The sequence below is a fragment of the Tiliqua scincoides genome, chromosome 2 (assembly GCF_035046505.1).
Source record: "Tiliqua scincoides isolate rTilSci1 chromosome 2, rTilSci1.hap2, whole genome shotgun sequence".
Lineage (NCBI taxonomy): Eukaryota > Metazoa > Chordata > Lepidosauria > Squamata > Scincidae > Tiliqua > Tiliqua scincoides.
Genome location: NC_089822.1, coordinates 97472659 through 97496440, shown reverse-complemented (window position 1 = coordinate 97496440; position 23782 = coordinate 97472659). Strand labels below are relative to the sequence as shown.

Here is a 23782-nt window from a genome sequence, read left to right as displayed (position 1 = left end):
TTGCACACTTTGATCTGAAGATTAAAGCCAAGAAAGTTTCTATTTAGCTGGAACTAAGCCTATGAAGAATGGGGTTTCAAGAATATTTGAAGACATATGGCTGCAGTCAGAGTGAAGCGTGCTATTACATTTTCTTTAAATGGTTAGGGAGTCATCATTTGCCAAACTGCCTAATTGGACAGTAAAGGGTTAAAACTTGCAAATAACTAGAAAATGACAAGTTGTTCAATCCACAGTACAAGTGGTATGACACAATAGTCTTCTACAGAGAAAGCATTATATAATGAATTTTAAATAGATGTAAATTATAGCTACTACTATGTGGAAATGTTAACTCTATAGAGGAAAAAAACCTGGAGAACACTTACCTTTGACGGACAAGAACACAATCTTGTTAAATCTTACACAGAGAATTCTAAAATATGAATTTATTATCTTTCTGTAACACCACCCAATGCACAGTACAGTGATATAGTTTACCATATGCACTGTCACATACACAGGCACAATATTATATCATTACTACACATACCCCCCCCCCACACCCAGAAAAAGCAAGCCACCTCCTAAATGCTCCAAAATCTTCATAGCTTAAAAGGCATCCCAATTTTCCCCAAAGGCCATGCCACATATTCACTGGTCCATAGCTAATTTTACATGGAATGTAAAGCATTATTTAAATAGGGTGGTGCATTAAACTCCAAGCATTTCCTATGAAGCACTCAAGCTGCAGGCCTATCTTTACTCTATTTTAATTTTAAAGTAAGTTAGCAGAGGCTTCCTGCTTAATCCCTAGAGACTACCTGTATAGTGACATAAACACACAAATTTATGACAGCAACACAAATGCTCCTCTAAAGTAATGTGCAACATTAAGTGAAATCGTTTCCTGGAAAGATATTATAGGTTTCTATATTTATTTGCCATCTTAAACATATCTGGGTCTTTATGACCTTATTTAAAAAATGTATTTTTTTTTTTATATTTCCTGGTGCAAATGGACTGCATAAATAAGCAATGTGCTATGAGGCTTCAGACTAGCCGATAAACCCTTTCAATTTTCATGCCAGCTTCTTCTTTTGTAATTTAAATCTGGCTGGAAACTGGCAGCTCTGAAAACTGAAACAAGCACTGCCACAAATACCTTGTAATGCTATCGACCTTGTCTGCCCATGCAGTGAGAAAGGGGGATGCATATGTGTCTGCAGTCATCCAGATAACACAACTCATTTTTGGGGGGGATAACAGAAGCCAGCCCTGGACTGTGCACCAAAAGCAGAGGCATTACCAGGCAAGCTGGAAAATAAGTCTCTTCAAAATACAGAGCACATTTAAAAAACCATACACAGGGCTCAGCCACTGCTTTCATTACCAATTTTAATTTAGCTCCTTCAGTTTGCCAACCAGATAAACTCTTCAGTGCTGTTTTTTTAATCTATTTGCCACATTTTATGTTTAAGATTATAGTAATATGGGGCAGAAGGAGGAATCACTTTTAAAGGAAATAAAGAAACAGATCCGCTTATCAGCATCCATCAGAAAGTTCATTAATCAGCAAGGCTTTGTGCCCCCTAAATTGAAAGGTTAAATAATCCTCTCAGGAATATTTCTAGGCACCTCCACCAATTGTCAGAGAGGAGCTGCCATTCACAACACTCTGGATCAGTGACAGGGTATTTTGCCAATGTTTGGACCTCAAACAATGATGGACAAATGGCCTAGCTCACAAAGAAACCTTTTAGTTGAGAGGATGGAAAAGAATCACAAGCCTTGATACTGATTGGGAGTGGAGGGGGAAGAGAAGCAGGACGACCCTATCTGGATCCTATGTACATTTTAGCAGAATGTTTATGAGGGAAGCTAGCATACTTTTATATAGGAGCACAAGTACTGCATAATGGCTATACCTTATAATCTTGCAAATATATGAATATTTATACATTTATACACTGATCTGTTCAAAAACATCTGCAATGCTTTAGAAGTCAGCAGATGAATAGTATAGTTATACTTACTAAGTAATGAGCTAAGAAGCTGAGCAAACCCAAGTATATAATTTTTAGTGTCATTCCAATTGATGTACAGCTTCTGTTTTTTATATTTAATCTCACCATATTTAACCATACGGCTCAAATACAGGAAGTGCCTGAAATAACCTGAAAAAACAGAAAACAGTTCCCTTTTCTTCTTTTCAAAAGAAAGTGTGTTCATGTATTGTTTTTGTTCACGGTTAGTAAAAACACAAGGGAATAACATAGGAGTGGAAAAGTGGTTGGTAGTTTTTTAACCAATTTTCATTTATTTTTATAGTTGTGTGCATTGTGAAAGTAGGTTCTCAAAGTCTCCTGCTACATATGCCTAAATAAAGCATTATTCTTTGGCATTCATTAACAGCAATAATTCAAATGATCATGAACTTCTCATATTAAGAGCTTAGTTACCTTAATAGCCTGACACAACAAAAGTAGAGGTGTTTGGATACAAATTCCTCTATAGTCAGTCAACAGTCAACAAAACCTTTATTAGGCATAAACATTTGATAGGTGAAGACTCTGTACAGAAATCGTAGAGAGAGTATAAACCTAAGAAATTCCTCTGTATAAGCTTGATTCACATATAACAGTGAAGGCAGCTACACATGAAAACTCATGTGCGTAAAGTGGCTTCCTGTGTGGTGATGCAATCCCACCTTCCCATCATTTGTTTGCTTAAAATCATTTGAAGCCAACACACAAACTACTTCCACATCATTATGCTTTAAGTGGCATCTGAATCAGACCATATATATTTGTTAAGAGGCAATAACTTTTTTGTACGTATTTGCATTTAATTTTTTTTAATGTGTGTGCATGTGTGTACAACCAACCCCTAGAGCTAAACAGCAAGCCCACATGACACATCATTTTACTGGACTGTATCAATTCAGACTGCAGCTAGGGGAACTGAATACTCCCTTGTATCAAAATTTCCCTCTATGTATTTTTTTAAAAGCTTGTCAGGGAAGTTAGGTCTCGTCAAGATGCCTCCCTGATATGGCTTTCTATTGTAGGAATGGTTCAAATGTAAAATCTTCTACCTGTTTGATGTGGTATCATCCATCAGAGATCTTGCAAGTTTTCTTACCACACTGCTCAGTCAAGCCAAAATCAGCACATACAAAACACCTGAGACAATCTATTTTTGTCTGTGTGCCACTTATCAAATATACTAAAATGAAAGTTATTTTAAATTTTATTTGGGTTTACTTCGCAACTTTCTGAAGTGAATATGGCAACTTTCTTCAATACTATAAGAGCTACGTGGCACACAGGCAAAAAGTACACTAGTATTTAACTTTCTATTAAATACTTCAGAAGCAGATCTATCAGTGGCTACTAGTCATAATGGTTATGTGCTACATCCAGGTTCAGCAGCAGTAGGACTCTGAACACCAGCTCCAGGGGAATAATGGAGGAGGAAAAGTATGCCTCTCTCCCCTGCTTGTGGACTTCTCGGAGGCAATCGAGAATGGATGGTAGACTAGATGGGTCCTCAGCCTGATCCACCAGTTTTTTAAAATGTTTTAATGGCTACCTCATACCAGCATGCCTGTCCATATTCTCCTTACATACATTTGTTCCCAGAACCTCCACTCAATCTGGAGGAATAACTCCTTCCCAAATCTCATTAGAGTGAAAGGATGTAAACAACTGTGCTTGGACAGTTCTCCTTTGTTTTTCAGCGGGGTTTGTCTATAAAGATTATTTCTTTAAAAGATCAATGTGAATTCTGTTGATTTAAGGCTATCAAAACAAAGCTGTGTGTCTTAGAAGACTCATGGCTGCATTGATTATTCAAATTCCAAGAACAAGAATTAAACAATAATGTCCATTTTTGAATCATGACGAAAGAAATAATCAGAACAAAGGCAGAACGTGTTTGCTTTGTGCATGTACTATGTTGAAATTCATAAACCATGAAAGGGGACTCATAACAAAATGTTGCTTGTATATGTAAACACAGTGGGGCTTCCTCCAGCATATGTACAGCATAATACTTGGATAACACTGTTAAAGCTGCTGGGGTAAGGAGGAGTCTTCTGCATGAACAGCCAGCCCATAACCCCCACCCAGTTCAAATCTTACCTTCTCCCCTGTGTGTGCATGTGTGCATGCAGTGTATAGTGTATCAATTCCTTGGCAGAGATTCAGTTCTTTCAGTTAAAGAAAATTATTTCCCTTTCCCAACAGGAGTGGCATCTCTAGCATGACATCTCTAGAAATATTTCCTGTATTCTCTCTCCCTTTGACCCAGTGATTTTCAACCTTTTTCATCTCACGGCACACTGGCAAGGCACTAAAATAGTCAAGGTACACCATCAGCTTTTTGACAATTGACAAGGCACACTGTGCTGTCAATGTGGGCTCACATCCCCTAATGGTCCTATTGATAAATGACCCTCTCCCAAATTCCTGCGGCACACTTGGGGATCATTCACGGCACACCAGTGTGCCATGGCACAGTGGTTGAAAATGGCTGCTTTAACCTCTAGACACCCCAGGAAGCAAAATGTATTTGAATTTTAAAGATTCAAACCTGCAAACTTCTGGAGTGCAGTGACAAAAAGTTCCGTCTTCTTTGTGGGTGGTTTTATTTTGGTGATTGTTCTATGGGCACAGGCATTGGGACTTTAGAAATAGATAGCTAATGTTAAATCATGTTTTATTTGATTTTTTTAAAAATGCTGACCTTTTTTAATAAAAACAACTCCAAGCTTTTTTCAGAACCTGGTAAGCAGCCACTGCTTAATTGCACTTACAGTACACAGATATAAAAAATAAGAAGCAGTAAGGTGCTTACTTTGCCCCCCATCAGGAATTCTGCTCCAGCTGCCAGTTGCCTTGGGACTGAAGAAGTAAAGGGAAGAACTTCTGGACAGAGGAGTAAAGGACACTAGGCAGTTGCATCTCTTCTGTACAAGCAACACCACCAACCAGTGAAAGTTCAGCCTGGCCCCAACTATATATAAAGGTCTATTAACATCTCAACCTTTCCCTGTCCTTGCGCATCCTGTCTATTTTGCTTACCCGGTGTCTCATTACCACTTATGTACAGTGCCTGCCACCACCAGTGTGTTAACTTTTGATTGATGTAAGTCGATTTTGGAGACTTTTTTTTTACTGAAACGTATGATAAAATGTAACCAACACACCAAATTTTAGAAAAATTAACCACAGTTAAATATTATGTTGGTACCAACCCTCTGAGAAGTTCAGTTAAATCGCCATAAAAATGTGTCAGAACGCTTTGCACATTTATAACAGATGGACTAAGTAACAAGCAATAGAAATGTCCCAGGCCAATAAAAATCACACAAATGTAAGCACAGTTACTATGCAGACTAAGGGTGAAAATGCAAGGCTTTCCCTAGGCAAAGTAAAATGTACTTCTGTCAACAAACACCAAGTGATAAGACTTCTTGGAATTTTATTAAAGAAAACCGATTTAGGGCGCAATCCTGAGGCGCCTGTAAGGCATGCTTGCGCCTCCTCGTGAATCGGTTAGGCCTGAGCACCTCTGCAGAGGCTGAATTCAGCCTCTGTGCTGACAGAGAAACTGAGTCTTGCATCAGCCGGGCAGCCCTGGGGGCAGGTGGGTGAGAAGTGGGAGACAGGGCTGGGACCCAGCAGTTATGCTGGATTCCAGCCCCGCTCCCCGAGCAGCCCAAGTCCGAGGAGATCCATAGAGGCTGCAGTGGTTTGCCTGGGGGTAAGGGGAAGAGTTTCCCCATACTTTCCGCTGAGCCACTGTAGTACCCTATTTCGTGCTGGTACAGTATAATAACAACAACAACAACAACAACTTTATTTTTACCCCGCCTTTCTCCCCGAAGGGACTCAAGGCGGCTTACAACAGGTTAAAACTGATAAAAAACAATTTAAAACAAATAAAAACATATTAACACATACCATAAAAACAGCAGTCAGATAAAAAATAGTCCGGTAAAAAGAGCATAGAGCAGTAGCAAATCATAAAAGAATCAGGCCTGTAAAAAATATAAAAGACGTTAAAAAGGCCAAGAACTCAGAAGGCTTGTTTAATCAGAAGGGTTTTCAGGCCTCGCTGAAAAGTCTCAAGAGGGAGCCATTCTTAAGTCAAGGGGAAGGGAGTTCCATAGCGTTGGTGCCACTACTGAGAAGGCCCTATTTCTTGCTGCCGCCCCACGTACTTCCCTAGGCGGCGGCACTTGTAAAAAGGCCTTCTCTGATGACCTAAGAGGAGTGTAAGCCTCCTGGCTTGCCTGTTCCAGTGCAAGTAGGATTGTGCCCTTAATCTAATTAAAGAAATTAATTTACATTGGCAAAGTAAAGCTGAATGATGATAGAAAATTTAGACCTTAGACTTTGTGTTCTCTATTTGGACAAAATTTTGCTAAAGCCAGTCACTGATCTGACTGGGAAGCACTCTTGATTAAATAATAAAGTGTGTGGAGTTTATTTATTTGCAAGATTTCTACCCCACTTTCTTTCCCTGGGGAGCATTCGAAGTGGCTTCCAAAAAATAAACATATATAAAAAAATAGACATATATAACATTTATGTATAAATTTTTTGTATATGTTATATAAATGTAAAAATGTAATAAAAGAATAAATGGCGTAAAATACTCAAAGGCCGAGAGACAGATTAAAAAACCAGCAACAAAACAAGAAAATGATAAAAAGCAGCCTATTAAACAACCTAAAACCCCCATGTAAAAAGCCCTAAACTCAGAAGGTGAATATAAAAAGAAATGTCTTTAGGCCCTGCTGGAAAGCCTCTAAGGAAGGAGCAGTTCATAGGCTAAAAGGGAGGGAATTCCATAAAGTCGGTGCCACTACAGAGAAGGCCCTATTCCTTGCTCCCACCCCTATCACCTCCATTGGTGAGGCACCCGTAGAAGTGTCCTCTCTGATGATTGGAGAAGACAGGAGGTGAATATAATTGGAGGCGAATATAGCCCTTCCAGACACGTCACGTGAGAGCCTAGCTGCTGGCTTCTGTCATCAATATGTCATGGGCAATTCAAGGAAAACATCCAATTCAAGGAAAACATTCACCATGGCCCTGCAAGTGAAGCCTGTGTGCCAGGGGCCTGAGAGGAGCCAGCTGATGAATGCTTCAACACAATGAATGGGTGGGCCTCCCTTGAAGGGAGTACTCTTGATGTACTCGTAATGTAGCATGTGTGTTAAACAGTTGTAGCCAGTAAGCATGATCATACAGGGCTTTGAGAAACCAAGGACTTTTCATAACAAAACTGCCTGTCTGTAGTCTCTAAGAGACCTAAGAACACACTATGGTGTATTCTAAAGAAGCATTTGATCTTGTCTTGATATGTGGATCATCGATAAGAGAAACTAACAGTTACTAAAGCAGTGTTTATGGTGTGCATGCACACACACAGACAGAAGAGAGCTATTCAGTGGAACGCAGCATCTCCTCACCCACTGTGCCACTGAATACTTGTGAAATTTTTAATGTCACAGTGTAGAAGTTTCAAATGATGTTAAACTACTTGCTGTTAACAAACCATCACCAAGGATTTTTCCAAATGATTAATGCACAGTTTTCCTCAGTTTTATGCTTATTCTAACACTGATTCAACACCAGCAGCATTCGTTCCCAGTACAACTTGGGGGTGGGGGAGGCATAGAAAAGAATTGTACGTGGATAGCTGTTCACTCACTTAAAAGGAGAGATTTGTGGTGCAGCACTGGAAAGACAGTGTATGTCTTTCAAACAAGATTATTCAAAAAGCACAAGCTTTTGCAGATTACAAATGCATTGGCCGCTCCCCCCCCCAAAGTTATGTGAATGTTAGCAAAGGCTTGGGAAGAGTTGTATCATTGCATCACTAAAAATCAACAAAGCTTCTCAATAGGTTTCATGATGCTAGCACAATCTCATTGCACTTCATACATACTAATGTGCATACTAATGTTGCTCTTGCCAAGAGGTAAAATATTATTGCTCTGAATCATAGAAAAATCATATCAGCCAGCATTCCATAGGTAGTAATCCACTCCTTGCTCCTGTGCATGGTGGGGCTAAGGGCATGGCCTGGTGGACAAAGGAAGTTTGAGGTGGGGATGCAACACATCAAGGTATGTGTCCACATGGCACTAGTGTCATTCACACCTCACCTGTTGGACTGCTTGGCATAGCAGATGAAGAATGTTATGGGGTAACTATTCCACATTAAGTGACCTTAGATAACCAGATCATGTAAAGCCATATCCTGTATTCAAGGCCATCCCAGGTTACAGTCTTGCACCATTGTTGATAATGAGAAAAGACAGCACAATGCATTGTGCATTGTTGAGTCAACTTTTGTAGGTACAGTACTAGTTTTGAGCTATGCAGAATACTTCATGATGCAGGATAGAAACTGATAAACAGTTTTGTATAATTGAAGACTGCATATTGCTACACCTACAAAGGTTGAGCCAGGGAAATTTGTTATGTAATGTATACAAACCACGAGTCAAAACTTCCCAATTTATTCACACATTAAAAAATTAATTGGGGGGGGGGTCGTCGGCTATTAAGATCCACAAACATTTTAATATGCTGAACTTTGAAATGCAAGTAGTTTCACAATACTCAAAGTTTTCTGTTATATACGTTAAGAAAATATTTCACATTTCACTTTTTTTTAAATTGCCAAGCTACCTAGGAATACACAAAGTGCACTGAAATTGTTCTTCACACGTCTAGAAGTAGACTAGGTTTTAATGATCAAAACTAAAAATGCCTCCAGTTATAGATCCATCCTTTCACTACTTTAAGCACACTGATAACTATAAAAGATCAGTGGCCATGGGTTGAAGCTAAAGGCTCCCTTAGTTTTTTAGTCCAACACCATGTGTTTAGCTCAGCCAGGACAGGTGATCTTGAGTATGCACCCCAATACAAAGCTATAATTATGCAATACCACAAACACACAACACTCTTCCACAGCAAGTCCTTACTTAAAGTTATGGACAGGTCTGTGGAAACTATAATGCTAAGCAAAATAATGTGTAACGAAATCAATTTTAGGCATGCTTGGTTGGAAATGCCCCCACCTTTGCTCTGCTTTTAAGGCTGCTTTGTTTGCAACTTCACTTCTATGGGACAAGCACTCACGGGGGAGAAGCAGCGGGACACAGTGTCCAAGCCTCATAGCTTCACCAGCAACAGGCTGGCCTTGAAATGTGCTTCTCTTGCAGGCTCCAGGCAGATGTTGCATTTGAAAGGTTTGACCCATTTGGTCCTCCATCTGGGACCCCCAAACTCATCTTGGTGCCACCAGCTTCCATCCTTAGTCAAAGGTGGTGCGTTGGAAATGCCCACACTTTTAGCAACTGGTCCTATTGGTTGGCTTTCATGCCTTGTCATTTAATTGGAAGCAGAGGCAATTGATTGTAGTACCTTGCAAAGAAGATTGTGGAAGTTTGGATTAGTCCTGCCCGCAGTGCTGTGTAGACTCAACACTTTTTTATTGGTTCTACTAGTGACCATTAACATGTGCAGCCAATGGCTTATCCTTGCTGTGCAAGGCAGACTGTTCACCAGTGTTAAAATGAATGAAGGTGAACAAATCAACATTAAATGAGGACTTGCTGTACTCCACAATCAATCAAGTCCCAGACCAGACCTGCCATAATTGGCAGTTCATTGCTGTTTGTTAGAATTCCTCCTTGCGAGTACAGTGCATAATCAACAACTCATAATGTGAATTAGGTAGACCTAAATCACCTAGTTGCACTCACAAGTCAGGGATGTGAAAAAGTGTATGATGCATAAATGGGAGGGGGTAGATTCCGTAGTACAATGATGTGATCTTGTATAGTCACAGAATACATAGAATACACAGAGTAAGTACACACATTTGCACTCCATATTAAATATTAAACTCCATATTAAATGTAAGTGATCTGGAACAAATGCCCCACTCAATTCCAATCATATCACCATTTTTCATTCTAACAAAATACAGGATATTCTAAACACCATAGTACTATGAATATACACAGTCAGAATGCAATAATAATTTTCCATCCCAATTAATGTGAAACAATTCTCTCACAAAGCACACTATATTTTGCAAGATGAATGGGCATGAACTAAGAAGGATTCCCTCCCCCATTTTAAGGGGACAGGGTTCCCAAAAGGCCAAGTGCAAAGAACTAGAGAATGCAGTGATATATACAATGTTTGTATGGTTCTCTGATCTCATTATCCACCAGGCCTTTGACTCACCCCCAATCACTATATACAAAGTGGTTCTGAAAACAGGTAATACTATATAAAGACAAGTTTTTGCAAATGTACTATATTTTTCTTCATTTAAAATGCAAACTAAAAGTATTTATCTAAACTCTAGGACAGTGGTCAATCTTTTTCATGCCACAATTCTAATGTATAAAAGTATGAGACTGCGGACCCACCATCAAACCCCCCCTCGGGACTCTATCTGCCCACCCAGTCCACTTTATGACCTCCCAGCACAGTTCACAATAGCCAAATATTAGAGAGAGTAGAAAAAATTACCACAAAGCCTGGCACTAGCAAAAGCTATTTTAGCACACTTGCTAAGAACCTAAGAAGAACTGGGGCACAAACTTCTGGTACCTAAAGGGGTACACCAGATGCCTCCCCCTTTACCTGGTGCTGCTCTAGTCCAGAAGTCTTCAACCTATTTCATTCCTATCAGTTGCAATCACTCCCACAACTGAGGTCATGAACCCAAGGTTGAAGAACACTGCTCTAGGAGCTGGCCAATCCTTTTTGCAAACCTCTCGCTATTTCACTTGCATTGACAAAAGGGAGCAATCTCAGGATCCTTGGAGCTAGGGTCAGCCCAAGACTTCCTTCCAAGGCAACATGCTAAATGTTACCATCCTTATCCAATGACCTGCCATCCTCTGCTCTTTCCACTCTCTAATGTTCTAGTTTGCTCACTCTCTTCCCTTCCACATTTCTTCTCTCTCTCCACTCCCCTCTTCCTTCTCTAATCCAGGGAGTAGGAGAAGGAGCAGCAGTGAAGGCAAGGAGTTAGACAAGGTTGGGCACCCCACTACCAATCTGCTGCCTGAAGAAGTTGCTTCAGCCAGTCTCATGGACAGGTTTGTCTTACTTAGAGCAAAGATTTTTGTGCAGCAATGCTAGTGATCAACATATCAGACTATTAGCTTGTTAATAAGAGATGCATATACCATTTGAAGGAAAGTACACTTGATTAAAAATTAAAAAACAATGTCTAATTTTTAAATCAAAGCTCACAAAAGATCACAACTATGTCTATAACTAAAGCAGTGGAAAGGGGAGACTGATAGTTTCATCTTTAACTGTTTGCCAACAGAGGTGGGTAGAAGACTGAACTAAGTGCTTCCATGAGGGAACCCCTTTCACCTGCTTACATACTGCCTCCAATCCAAGAGTGAAACACATTAGCTGGGACTCAAGGAATCCTCCCACCTATTGTAATACAAGCCTGTATTTTCTAATTTATGGCCCCATACACTCCTACACATAATTACAGGCAAGTAAGGAACAGATATGGAAGATGGGAAAGAAATTACTTGAAACTGTTCAGTTCAACTTGAAACTGCATCTCCCTCAAATATGCTCCATATCTATTCTTTGAAAGGCTTTGGTTCTGAGCATGCAGAAGGCCCTCAGTTCAATCCGTTGTATCTGCTGGTAGGGTAGTCTGAAACCCTGGTGAGCCACTGCCAGTTTGTGTCAACAACACCAACCTTGATGAACCAATGGCCTGATTCAGTACAAGGCAGATTTCCTGATCCTATCTTTTTCTCAAGCATAGTAGAGAGCACTTAGAAACAGAGGGAACAGTAATAAGTACATATAATTTATATTTAGCAGTCTGGTTTGAGGAAAGAAAGTTTATAAGGGAGGTGGGAAACTAGCATTTGCATTTAAAAGATAACATGTTGCTAGTTGCTTTGCTTGAACACCAGTGAGATTTTATACTCGTAAAATCAATTGCAGTTTATGGCATCATCATAAGGTGAAATGTATCAATATTTCATAGACAGCTTCAGTTGACAAATTGTACAAGATCTCTATTCCAAAGGCTTCCACTTCAGCCAATATATACAGGAGGACTGCTAGATGCCCATCCTCACATCAAATACTTCTTTCAAATCAAGATAATTGGAAAGTTATGTTTACATTGCAATAAGCTCTGTAAACTGGGACTGTCCTTGGCAAATCCAAGGATGTATATAAAGTGTCTAGTGAGACAATTAGGTGGAGAGAGAGACTCTATCATCACAAGGCCACCAAGTGGGCGAGCAGCAATCTATCTACATCTTTTCAGGTCAAGTCCAACACACCATTCACAACCCCACTCTGACAGTCCCTGTCATTACCTCATACAGTTTACCTAAAGGCATGAACAATAGATTCCATACAGAGAATGCATTTTCATAGCGTTCTTTTCATACGATAAAAAGTATTTTGTACAATATGCATCTAGAAGTTCAAATTTCAGACAGGTTGCCACAGTAGTCTTTTCTCTGCTGTCAGGATGGATTTCTTCCCATTTTTAAGCTACCTTGTAAAACAGATTTAATTTTATATAAAAAATACCACTCTAAACCTTTTCACTCTTCATTTTATGTATCTGCATTGCTTAGAAATTGTGGCATGAGGTTTCTGTAATCATTATGGCAATGTTGACTCATATTCAAATACACCACACAGATAATAGGAGTACACTATTTGGATACCACAACTATTTGCAAATGGGATGCTAGCCTGCTATTATTTTGGGAGGCATTTTTCAAACTCTTGTTAGTAACAATGCCCATGTCCTCAGCTACTCATTAATATCTGAGGGAGAGGCTCTGCTCTGTATTCTGACAGTAAGGCAAGTTCATTCTGCTGGGGCATGGTGCTTTCCGGTATGCTCTTAGCAATGATCCTCGAAAGGTAATTATGATGCTGTCCTTCAGTGTCCAGTTAACCCATTTTTACCTGGCCCACAGGTGTACACATTTGATCCCTGTTTCATATATGCAATGTTGGGCAGAAATGGCTTTAAGATCATTTTGTACAAGGTGGTACTTGAAGCTGCTGAATTAGCAAAGCTTGGCTGTGATCCCAGCTGTTCAATTTGGAGACTTTATATGACCGTTTTGATCATAACAATTTTGATGTTATGTACAGATATTCAAGTTTGCTAAATTTTCATGGTAGCCACTTCAGGTGCTATTAGAAGAGCTGGATGCAGTGTATGAAAGGCAAATACCAAACCTTTGAAAGCTTGGGCATATGTGTGACAAAACAACAAATATTAGCAAGACACAGAACAGAAGCAGTCATACAAACACATTTATATTCATTCTTCCCATGTGAACTTTTCTAGCAAATTAGAATATCCAGACTGAACAAGATTTGGTAAAATGTATTCAATGGCAATCCTACACATAAATAAATTCAGCAAAGCACTGGACATGGACAAGTAATGCAAAAAGTATCATACAGGTTCCGTGAACATGAAACATAAAAGATAATTTCTGTAATTTGTGATTAAGCCCTACTTTTCAGTACACCAATGGGAGTATATGACCTAAGAGTGGATTCCCAAGGGCAAAAGAGAGCCGCTACCTCCACTAAGGGCAACAGTCAATGTTACAGTTTTATTTTCTAGGATAGCCATGGCAAGTCACTTCATAATACAAACTGTGACACTGGAAGGGCTTTATAGAATTCTCTGTAGAGACAGGCATGGGTATGCCTCTGGTATTCTTGGCACTCATACGTCTGATTGCAAAGAGGCAGGAGGATAAGTCCTCCTTACATGGTAGTAACTTGCAGGTGTACTCTCGATAACAAGGTGATTGAATCCTAAAAGTCAGTGGAAATAAATGATTCAGGCTACTTATACTTTTGAAAAGCCTCCTCTAAAAAGTAACACTGTGGAATAAAATATTAAGCAATGTGCATCATTGAACTTAATATAGTGAACACCACACAGCAAATTAGACTGTCTTTCAATAGAATCCACAATAATTGGAGTATTTTGACTTGAGGCAACTTTGTGTTGTTAATAGGACTCAATTGGCTTAAATTCTAATACTTAAAATTTAGTTAGATTGTGGATATGATTGTTAGTGGGCAATATTTGAATATATTTGTGAAGAAAAGGGCTTATTAACCACAAAGGTAGAACTATTTCAAATGAATCTAACCTTGAAATTCCCAAAAATTGCATATCCCAGAGTAGTTCAAGACAAAACTCACCCATACTTGATGCTTCAGAGAACTGATGCTTAAGTGTTTAAGGAGCTTCATTACTAATTCAAAATGCTAAAAAAATGTTATCTACTCTTACAAGACCATATACAACCAATGGAGTGAAAAGAATCAAATGAGCACAAGACTATTTGGGGAATTAGTCTAAACCAGTTTCTTTTGAAAAACTGAGTTAGAGATTTTTTCCGTTGCTACTAGCTTTGAGAATTTCAATCTTATTGCCTATGTAAAACAACTTGTGTAATCTGCTCTAAAACTTGTAACCAGCTCTTAACCTTTTAAACTGTTTTTTCTTTATTTCTGTTTGATGGAAAGTAAACATCTCTTTCTAAAACATTAAAAAATGTCATCACAAAAACCTTACCACAAAACACACAAAACATGGTTATTGAACATTTTTGAAAAAAAAAACTGTTTAATCTCTATATATGTAACATTATAATTACTAAATAAGTAAACCACCATATGAATACAAAAGTTGAATTTGAATAATTATAGCAGAACTTTCTGCAAAGTTTTCACTAAAAGTCTTGAGAATTCAACACCTCGTTTCCACTATTAAGAACCTGTTGCAACAAGAATTGTGGACTCTGATTACCACCACACCAATTTCAAATGGCATATTCTCTTGTTATTTGTTAATACAACTTTAATTTTTTTCTTTTGTTTCTAGCAATTTAAGTCAGGAATGGAGAAAGGAATGCTATAATTTACATAAATCACATAAACAAAACTGAAGTAACCCATAGTGGTTGTTTTGCAATCCAAAATATACTTTTATTGCTGAAAATATTGTGAAAAGCCATGTTTGGGTTATGAGAGTAGAGGCCTGTCACCTTATTGGTGAGATGCAGAAATCCAAATTCAGACAAGGAGAGCCCCCCAAAATCAAGGTTTTATTACTTGCTGAATCAGGATCTGATGCACATTTCAGTATCAATATTGTATCTGTATTGAACTGATTTATATGGCATAGCTATTCCAATGGGTACCCCATCTACATTCTGGCACAAATAGTTACACATAAATGCCTTTTAAAAATATGATTGGGGCAAATATTTATAAGTAGATTGTACTCAATACAGTTAAAAATTAAGTAAAAAAACTCCACAAAAACACAAAGTTTCAGAAATAGCACAAACAAATAACTAACATATACAAAGTAACACCATATTATGTATCCTGACAATTCCCACATTCCCATAGCTTTACCAGTAAATAAACCTCTGAAAGTATGATCATCCTATTATGTGACATACTGTTTTGGAAAATAATGAACTTCCAAATATTTATCAAACATTGATGCATTTTCAACATTAGGAAGGCAATTCTTTTCTCATTAAGTACACAAGATTAAATGTATTTAACTCACACTGAAATGGATAAGACTACTTCAGTGTAACATACTGGATTCCATTGTTACTAGTAATAGTTATGAATGCGTTTAAACAGTAACTACACAGTTCGATATAATATACTGAAGGTCCACCTACCTATTTGAATGACCTTATCCCACTTAAAAAAATATCATATAAAGTAACTATCATTTTGTATGTATTCTGACTGACTGGAAACATGAACATTTCATGCAAGCTTGCTGAGAAGCAAGTTCTACTGAAATTAAACTTCCAAATATGTGTTCATAATGCTGTCAGACATTACAAGTAGATATTGCTGCTAGCTTCTCATCACAGAAGTAATATATTTAGGATTTGGGCATTTTACTGGTAAAAAATCAGGGTATAAGGAGCGGGAAATTCTCTTTACATGTAATATGCCATTTGTTTATGTGAATGTTTACCATTTCCATTTGTGCTATTTGTCCTCAAATAATTTGCATAAAGCAAACCATTAGAAAGAACCACAAAAATCAATTCAACATAAATAAAAAACTGCAAAATCATTAAAACATATACATTTGAAAAATGCAAGGCACTGCCTTTCAGGAAACAAATGCAAAATTAAGGTATTCTCATCTCAGCATTCTATAGCTAAAACATCATACACATATGCACACACGTTTAGAGGTAGTGAAGTCAGTACTGTCTTTTTGCATAAATTATATGACAGTTCCACTGCACAAAACTACAAGTAAGCTCCTCTCCCTACATTCAGGTAAAGAAATGCAGTTAATTCAACTATACACAAAGTTTATCATAAAGAAATTATGGGCATTAGCATCTTTTAATAAATAGAAGAAACCCATTAATGATGGGATACACATAATGATGTATCTAATTTAAATCTACGTTATACACACAATGAACTCTCCAACTAAAAAATGCCAGAAGGTGACAGGCGAAGGCCGCAATCCTATGTACAATTAGTTGGGAGAACTCTCAACTCATTGAGACTTGCTTCTGAGTAAACATGGAATGGATTGAAAATTGGCTGAATGTTGTGTACATCAGTATTGTATGAAGAAAAATCTAGATACAGCAACTATTTAAAAAATGCCTTAAGACAAAAGAAGCCTAGACCACCCTTTTGTAAACATCACCATAACATTACAACAATTACAAGTCTTATACGTTCAAATGTCTTAGTTCAGGCTAGGATAGGCATTGGTGCAGTTATGAGGAACCAATCTCTTGGAGTAATCCAGCCAAAATGCTAAATCATACCTCTTCTGCAGAAACCGTGTGGACAATTATCAAGTTTCATATGATTTCTTTGACTCTAGGGCTAGTTATTGCTATATATTCAGTAACTGTATGTTTTTATTTAGTTTTAGCAGTTCCCTTCTTTTGGATCATGATTCAACTCAGATAAGAGTAGTGCTGCTTACGTTTTTATTTCAGAAAAAAGGTGGCAGGCCAAGCAGAATGTTAATAATGGTACACAAAGAAATGCAAGCGCAAAATTTCAACACAAAAGATGTATTGTGCCTTCATGTCTTTTACATATGCATACCAAAACATATCAATTCCTGGCTCACCTTTTTTATGTAAGTGGATTAAAAGTAAGATTAACAAATTGTCAAAAAGCATGTTAAATGATGGTGTCTGGCAGTTAAAAAATTCTGATGGTTGAAAAACTCTGTTGGTGGCCATCTTGGAGCGAGGAGTTTTAATATAAATGAAAGGAGTGAAGGCAGCAGATGGGGGAGGGGACATTACTGACTGCACAGACCAAGGCAATGGAGAGATTATCATCCCCTGAAAAAAAAAAATGACCTGCACAAAAACAAGCCACTAAAATGATCTGGAAAGACAATTGTATCATGAAATGAAAAATACATTTCTCCATTTGCAAAGCAGTGCATTTCCTTGCATATGTTTTGGACCTTAACATCAAGTATACATTTATAGTATATTATTGGGCTATGTAGATTTAAGGCAAGACAATGTTTTCTGGATATGCAGTATTCAATGTGTATTCTATGTCAAACAAAAATATACAGCAGTCCCTTTGCCCCAAAAAGACAGACCCAAAACATGTGATTTTCCACTTAATTACTATAGCAGTTATCCATGTTTCATTTTATGCCTGCCATATTGCACTTTAAACATGCGAAGATAAGAACATAAAAACAGCCCCAATGGATCAGGCCATAGATCAATTGATCAACTGAACATGATTTTATCCGCCTTCATTTCAATGACGATGCAATCTAAACCACTGTTTCTTACATGATCCAACATGCAATACATTTTTCATATATCATTTTATCGCTTTTGAAGAAGCTTCAAGTGAGAAATGCACACATCTACATTAAAACTGGGAGACAATATTAGAGACCATTTGTCCAAATTTTGCTCCAACAAATACCAAGATCCAAATTCTGCTGCCCTGAATTATAACTAGCTATAACAGTATAGCTAGTGCTGGATGGTGAACTGAAAACCAGGGATATATATAATTAACAAATATTCTTGCATATACTATACATCTGTGTTACTAGAAGTACACTACAGTGCTAAAAATACTACACAGTAGATTTTTCTTTGAGAAAAAGTAATCTTGTGATATTAACATGACACACTACGTGACAGGCACCCAATTATTTACTGTATTATACACTCACTCAAGTTCAAGTATCAAGCATATAATGCTATATAGTCAAGACAGGGTATTGAGCTCTGCACTTTTACAAATAAGTAAATACAAAAATACAGGAAATGTCCCAGCTGCAGGAAAACATGAAAGACATCAGATTGAAACAACATTTTTAAATACAGACCAAAATATATAACCAATGCAAAAATATGAACTGGGATTTAAACAAAGCTTTTCCTGATTTTTGAGTAAATATCCTTTCTGTATGCGAAAACTACTATGGCTGGGATTCAAAGTATTGAGTACACACAGGGACCTTTCAGTTCCTCACTTTGGGCAACAGACTCCTATGTCTCCCCCTTAAAACTGGCATCCTTCAGTGTAATATCCCATGGGGCAAGGAAAAGAATTGTCCACTCCATACAGTGACTCTCTGGATTCCAGCTAATGTCTCTCTCTAAAATTACCCCACTGTCAGCCTAACCCTACATACCAACATAAAATAAACCTATAACAAAAATTGGTTTCTTAACAGTATCAACAGCATCTTTGGAGACTAAAATAACGTATCAGTAACAAACAAAACCCTTCTCTCATGTTAAAAGTATTTTGGATTTCAGACATCTTTAAGATAATACATGTTAGAGGGAAGTTTAACTTTCGGAACATATAAAACATTTGATTTGCAGTTTGTGAAGTAGCTGTTTTTACAATCTATTTACCAAGGAAAAGCTGTAAGACTGGTTAAAAAGAGAGAGAGAGAGAGAGAGAGAGAGAGAGAGAGAGAGAGAGAGAGAGAGAGAGTGTAATGACAATTTATGATCAGTTCTACAGTACTTTGTTACATCTTTAAAACAGAGTATGAATTTGTTGACTTTGATATACAGTGGTTTTCCAACAACCTGTGCATACTGAACCCTAGAATGCTATCACAGAGCCCTAAAGCACAAAACATTTGACACAAAGAAACAAAATGGCAAGGAACCAACTAAAACATGTTTACTTAATCTCTTTTGTCCTTCTCATTATTTTGTGATTTTTCATCCTCGTATTTCACCTGGGTTTAGAAAAGCTTTGACTGATATGACACTGTCTTTTTCAGAGAACTAAGATTGCAACCATCACAAAACACAAGCTAAACCTAGAAGCAATCCTAAACTATCAGCTACTTATTTACACATCATTATTTGTCCAAAAGCTAGATGTGAGTGTAATGGCTACAATGAAGCAATAGATGGCACCCTATCTCTTAGTTAGCAGGCAAACCATGAATAAAATCAGCAAAAGCCTCAGAAGTGACAAATATCGTGTTCTGTTGATTTGAACAGTATTCACAATGATTAATTAGGGACATTCTGCTTATGCATGAGAAATTAACCACACATTTTATATAACCTTTTTGACAAACATGCATAATAAATGGGATTAAAAGATTATCTACATGGTATATATTTGTATGATATACAAAATTTCTGTTCTGTTTACGAAGATTTGATATATACTTTGCATTCTAGTTTATTAAGAGACATTACAACTGGTTTAAACCAAACCTGAAGTGTGGAATCAATTGTTTTAAGAAATGAACACATATGCACTATAATACAATGTCTTTTTTTATTCTTTTTTATGGTTACTGTGAAAATGGCATTTATTATTTTCCTATTTTTTTGACTTTGTCTAACTTGGCATTCTATTAATAAGTAAGCTACTGCATAATACGATTTCCCTTGAAGACAATTCAGAAATAGTGGTCAAGTAACTTTTTGATAATTTGTTTAAAAACATGAAACAGGTTTTCCAACAGAATTTAGGGAGATTTGCTAATACAGCAGTAAAATCATCAATACTGAAATCCACATGTAAGGACTGTCTCAGTATACACAGAACCTACTTAACAGTACAGACACTAATAGCAATGTATGTAACTCATCTAAAATGATTACATGGTTATAGCTCATTCTGCTATGCAACAACTTTTTAAGTTTTTGTAAGAACTGAGATGATGAACTTTCTAGAAAGTTCATCTAGCCATTAGCAAGTGGGAGTAAATACTGTATTATTCTGAAACATTTATTCCAAGTTGTTTCTCCTTATGAAATATCTATTTGAATATAATACTGTACTGCAGTTTCCAAAAACACACACAGAGAGAGTTTAACATATAATGACTCATGTTCTCTGATCACTCAGTGAACTACGCAAAGAGAAGGGGAAACTTCAAAAATACCTATACAAATCATAAGCACAGAAATGACAAAATGAAGTAAATATCACCTTGTTATAAAGGAATTTAGGAAGTCATAATACCCCAAAATGCCAACAGGAATGCACTTGAAAGAAAAATGTATCAAATATATTTCCTCACAGAGGAGGAAAAAAATTGAGAAACTTGCCATTGAATATTGAAAGAAAAGCTAATTTCCGTTACACACTTGGAAGCCATTTAGAGTAATCATAAGCAACTTACATCCTAATAGTTATATGGGTTAAGAAGCCAATCAAACTTGCATAAAGTTTGTAACCAAATACAAACCAGCCGAAATGGAAAGTCTGCAATCCGGAAGTTTTGTCTAGGCTTTACAAATTAAGCACAGTAGAAAGCCTGAAGCTTGTTTATTGAACAGTTATGTTTAAAAGTAAAGCTTCCTAAGAAAGATACGTCTAATCCCTCACTGAAATGTGTGCTTAACTTCCTAATTCTCACCACTGTGTCCCACTCCTGCAGAGTGATACTGAATGAAGGTCATCACGTTGGAAAATGTGAAAAGAGATAACAGTTCTTCAAATAGGTTTGATGCTTCCATAAAGACATTTAATTATATTATTATTCTATGAAATACAATTGATATAAGTTATGGGGAGCAGAGTGTCATGATTCTATCATGCAATGATTTCTGTTATGTAAACTGTTTTCAAAGAAAATATAGAGTATATTCTTGCATTCTTCAGTTCAAACACTCTTCAGATATTTATTGTCTTCCTTCACAAGATTCTTGTCTATATTTTATGGTCAGCAGTTCACAGACAAGTAAATAGGCTGGGTGTAGAAGAAAATAAAAAAGGTGTTTCTACTTACTGTTAGGTGATACTGCCTCCATATTTCTGGGCAAGCCTGGAAAATAAAAATATTGATCAGCTGGGAGCATGAAACAAGGTGCTTTACAGCCTGTTGGTTTTGGCATAACACAGTATCCACCGGTGTCGGTCACAGGAAAATAAGAAGCTTAACTGAAAGGGTCTGCATTTCAGCTTCAAAAACCTGGCTAGACAGTTTAATTGAATTTTACACTGGTTTAACACACTCCCTGCCATTGTCAGAAAGCCAGTAACAGTTTTTTCTCTCCTATTCTTTTGCTAAAGTTTAGAACTTTTGAAGACAAGTTTGTAAGTCTTATAACATGTAAATAAGTGCCAGTGTGCTCCAGAAGGGCTTTCCCAGCTTTTCAGACTGGCACGTTCTTTGAAAACTTTATATCATCAAAAATTTAACATTCTGAAACTTAAAAAAAAAATGTACCTATAATCTAATCAAATATAATCACTGTATGTACACTGCCCTTAGTAATGAAAGATAACATGTAAATGAAGAACAGAATGTTTTATTGCTTTTATTTTTACAAAAGCTTTATTGTTGTCCTTTTCCTGTGCTGTACCTAAACCACTGAATTACGCTGTAGTAATTAAATAATACAGATTTCTATGCTATGTCAGTTGAAATAGAACAAAAGAAGGTACATAATACACTTTTTGGCTTTTTTTTTTCATCATAGCTTTATTTTTGTTATATAAAGATATTAAAATTTTTCAAACAGAACCAAAATTTTGTGTTCAAGTTTTGTAAAATCATCAGCTTAGCCAACCTTCGATTTCCATTACAATTTGTCTCTGTTGAAGAATAATTTGCCAATTTTCCAAACAATCTCAATGGGGCTAGTAAAAAAACCACATTAAAATGTATATAACATTGTAAAATGCTATAATGGGCTCTATCTAATGGGAAATATCTCAAATTTTAAAGCACCCTAAATACTTTTTTCTTTTTTGTGGAAAAGCAGCCCTCTGTGCAATGGTGTCATTTTCTTCTCAGCCAAATGCACATCTTTATTTTTTTAGACTTCATAATATTATACAGTGTTCCTTAAAATGCAATTTTTTGCAGACAGGTCAAGTAAGTATCTTTAAAATAAAATAAATAGGTGTCTTGGGGGGGCACAGATGATATATCCCAATCTCTCTTAGAATAAAAGGAGCCAAACATTGGCTCCTTTCACTTTTACTAAAACAGAGAATACTTTAGTACTTAAGGGTTTTTAGTTCTGTATTGTAAAAGTATCCTGCCACCAGCAAGCTTTAAATGAATTTTAGCTGTATGCAACATTTTCAGGCTTACCACAGGGGTAAGCAGACTGTTATTTATACATTAGTTGTGGATAGTTTCTGATCATCACAATGTTCCCAGAATAATGTGGTTGAAAAAATTGTAGCCAGTGAGTTGTCTTTATGCTAGAATGGCATTTTGCCAGTATATGACCTTTACAACAGCAATTTAATAAAAAAAGATTGACTCCAGAATAATAATTATGTCAGCATGGTCTCCTAAAGTGGAATTTTGCTGCTTTGAAATAAACCTGTATTTCCTTGTTTGCAATGAAACATTCAAGGGTCAATATCATGTAGTAACATGTGTACGCTCATTTCCAGTCTGTGGGCAAACAAACGCACAAATGAAAACTTGCTTGGCATAGTTTTTGTTCATTTCAGTACATTTATAGTCAAAAATGCAATCTGAAACTATGGGCATATCCGGTGGAATTGATTTCTAAGCAAATATGCTTAGGATTCCACTTCCAAGATCCTGAGAGTGTACTATGGACACACAGTATCCTAAAAGATGTTTGGTTATAGAACATTCTTTAAACATGACCCTTTCAAATCTGAGATGACCACTGATACCTTGCATCAAATTTACAATGAGTTTGTACCTTTTCCTTATCAGTGAATGACAAAAGGTCTAATTAACAATTGCAACAGAATACCAGTTGCTCAAATGAAGCAGAATAGCTTGTTATGGAAGAGAGCATCACCAAATTCAACAACTGAGACTGATTTCTCTCATTTACAAATATTTAACCATGAACTGCTCTCATTTTAGAAAAGAATAAGACCTGGTGGAATAGAGCTACATTAGAATAATATTGCATTTTAGAAAAGAATAAGACCTGGTGGAATAGAGCTACATTAGAATAATATTGCATTTGTTTCCTGGTCCAGTGGTCTGACCTTAGCAATATTAAGTTGTGTGAACACAAAGTGCCTATTCCTCAAAAAGAGCCACATTTTTTACAGCACATACAAGAAAATCTCTGATATGGCCATCACATTCTTCAACTTAAGTTCTGTACAATTAGTTTTCTCCTTATCTGTTTAACTTGGAATGAGGAGCATTCATGAAAATAACACACAAATCAACCAACTCTGATTTGCCACACCAGATG

The 23782-nt window shown here is 36.9% G+C and overlaps 1 protein-coding gene across 1 annotated transcript in view; it reads right to left on the bottom strand.

The window, feature by feature from the left end:
* Positions 1 to 23782, bottom strand: part of ZCCHC7 (zinc finger CCHC-type containing 7) — a 181824-nt gene that overhangs the window by 27338 nt on the left and 130704 nt on the right. The window contains exon 6 of the mRNA XM_066616189.1: positions 21364 to 21399. Coding sequence (XP_066472286.1) covers positions 21364 to 21399 — 36 coding nt within the window. The remainder of the gene's footprint in view (positions 1 to 21363; positions 21400 to 23782) is intronic.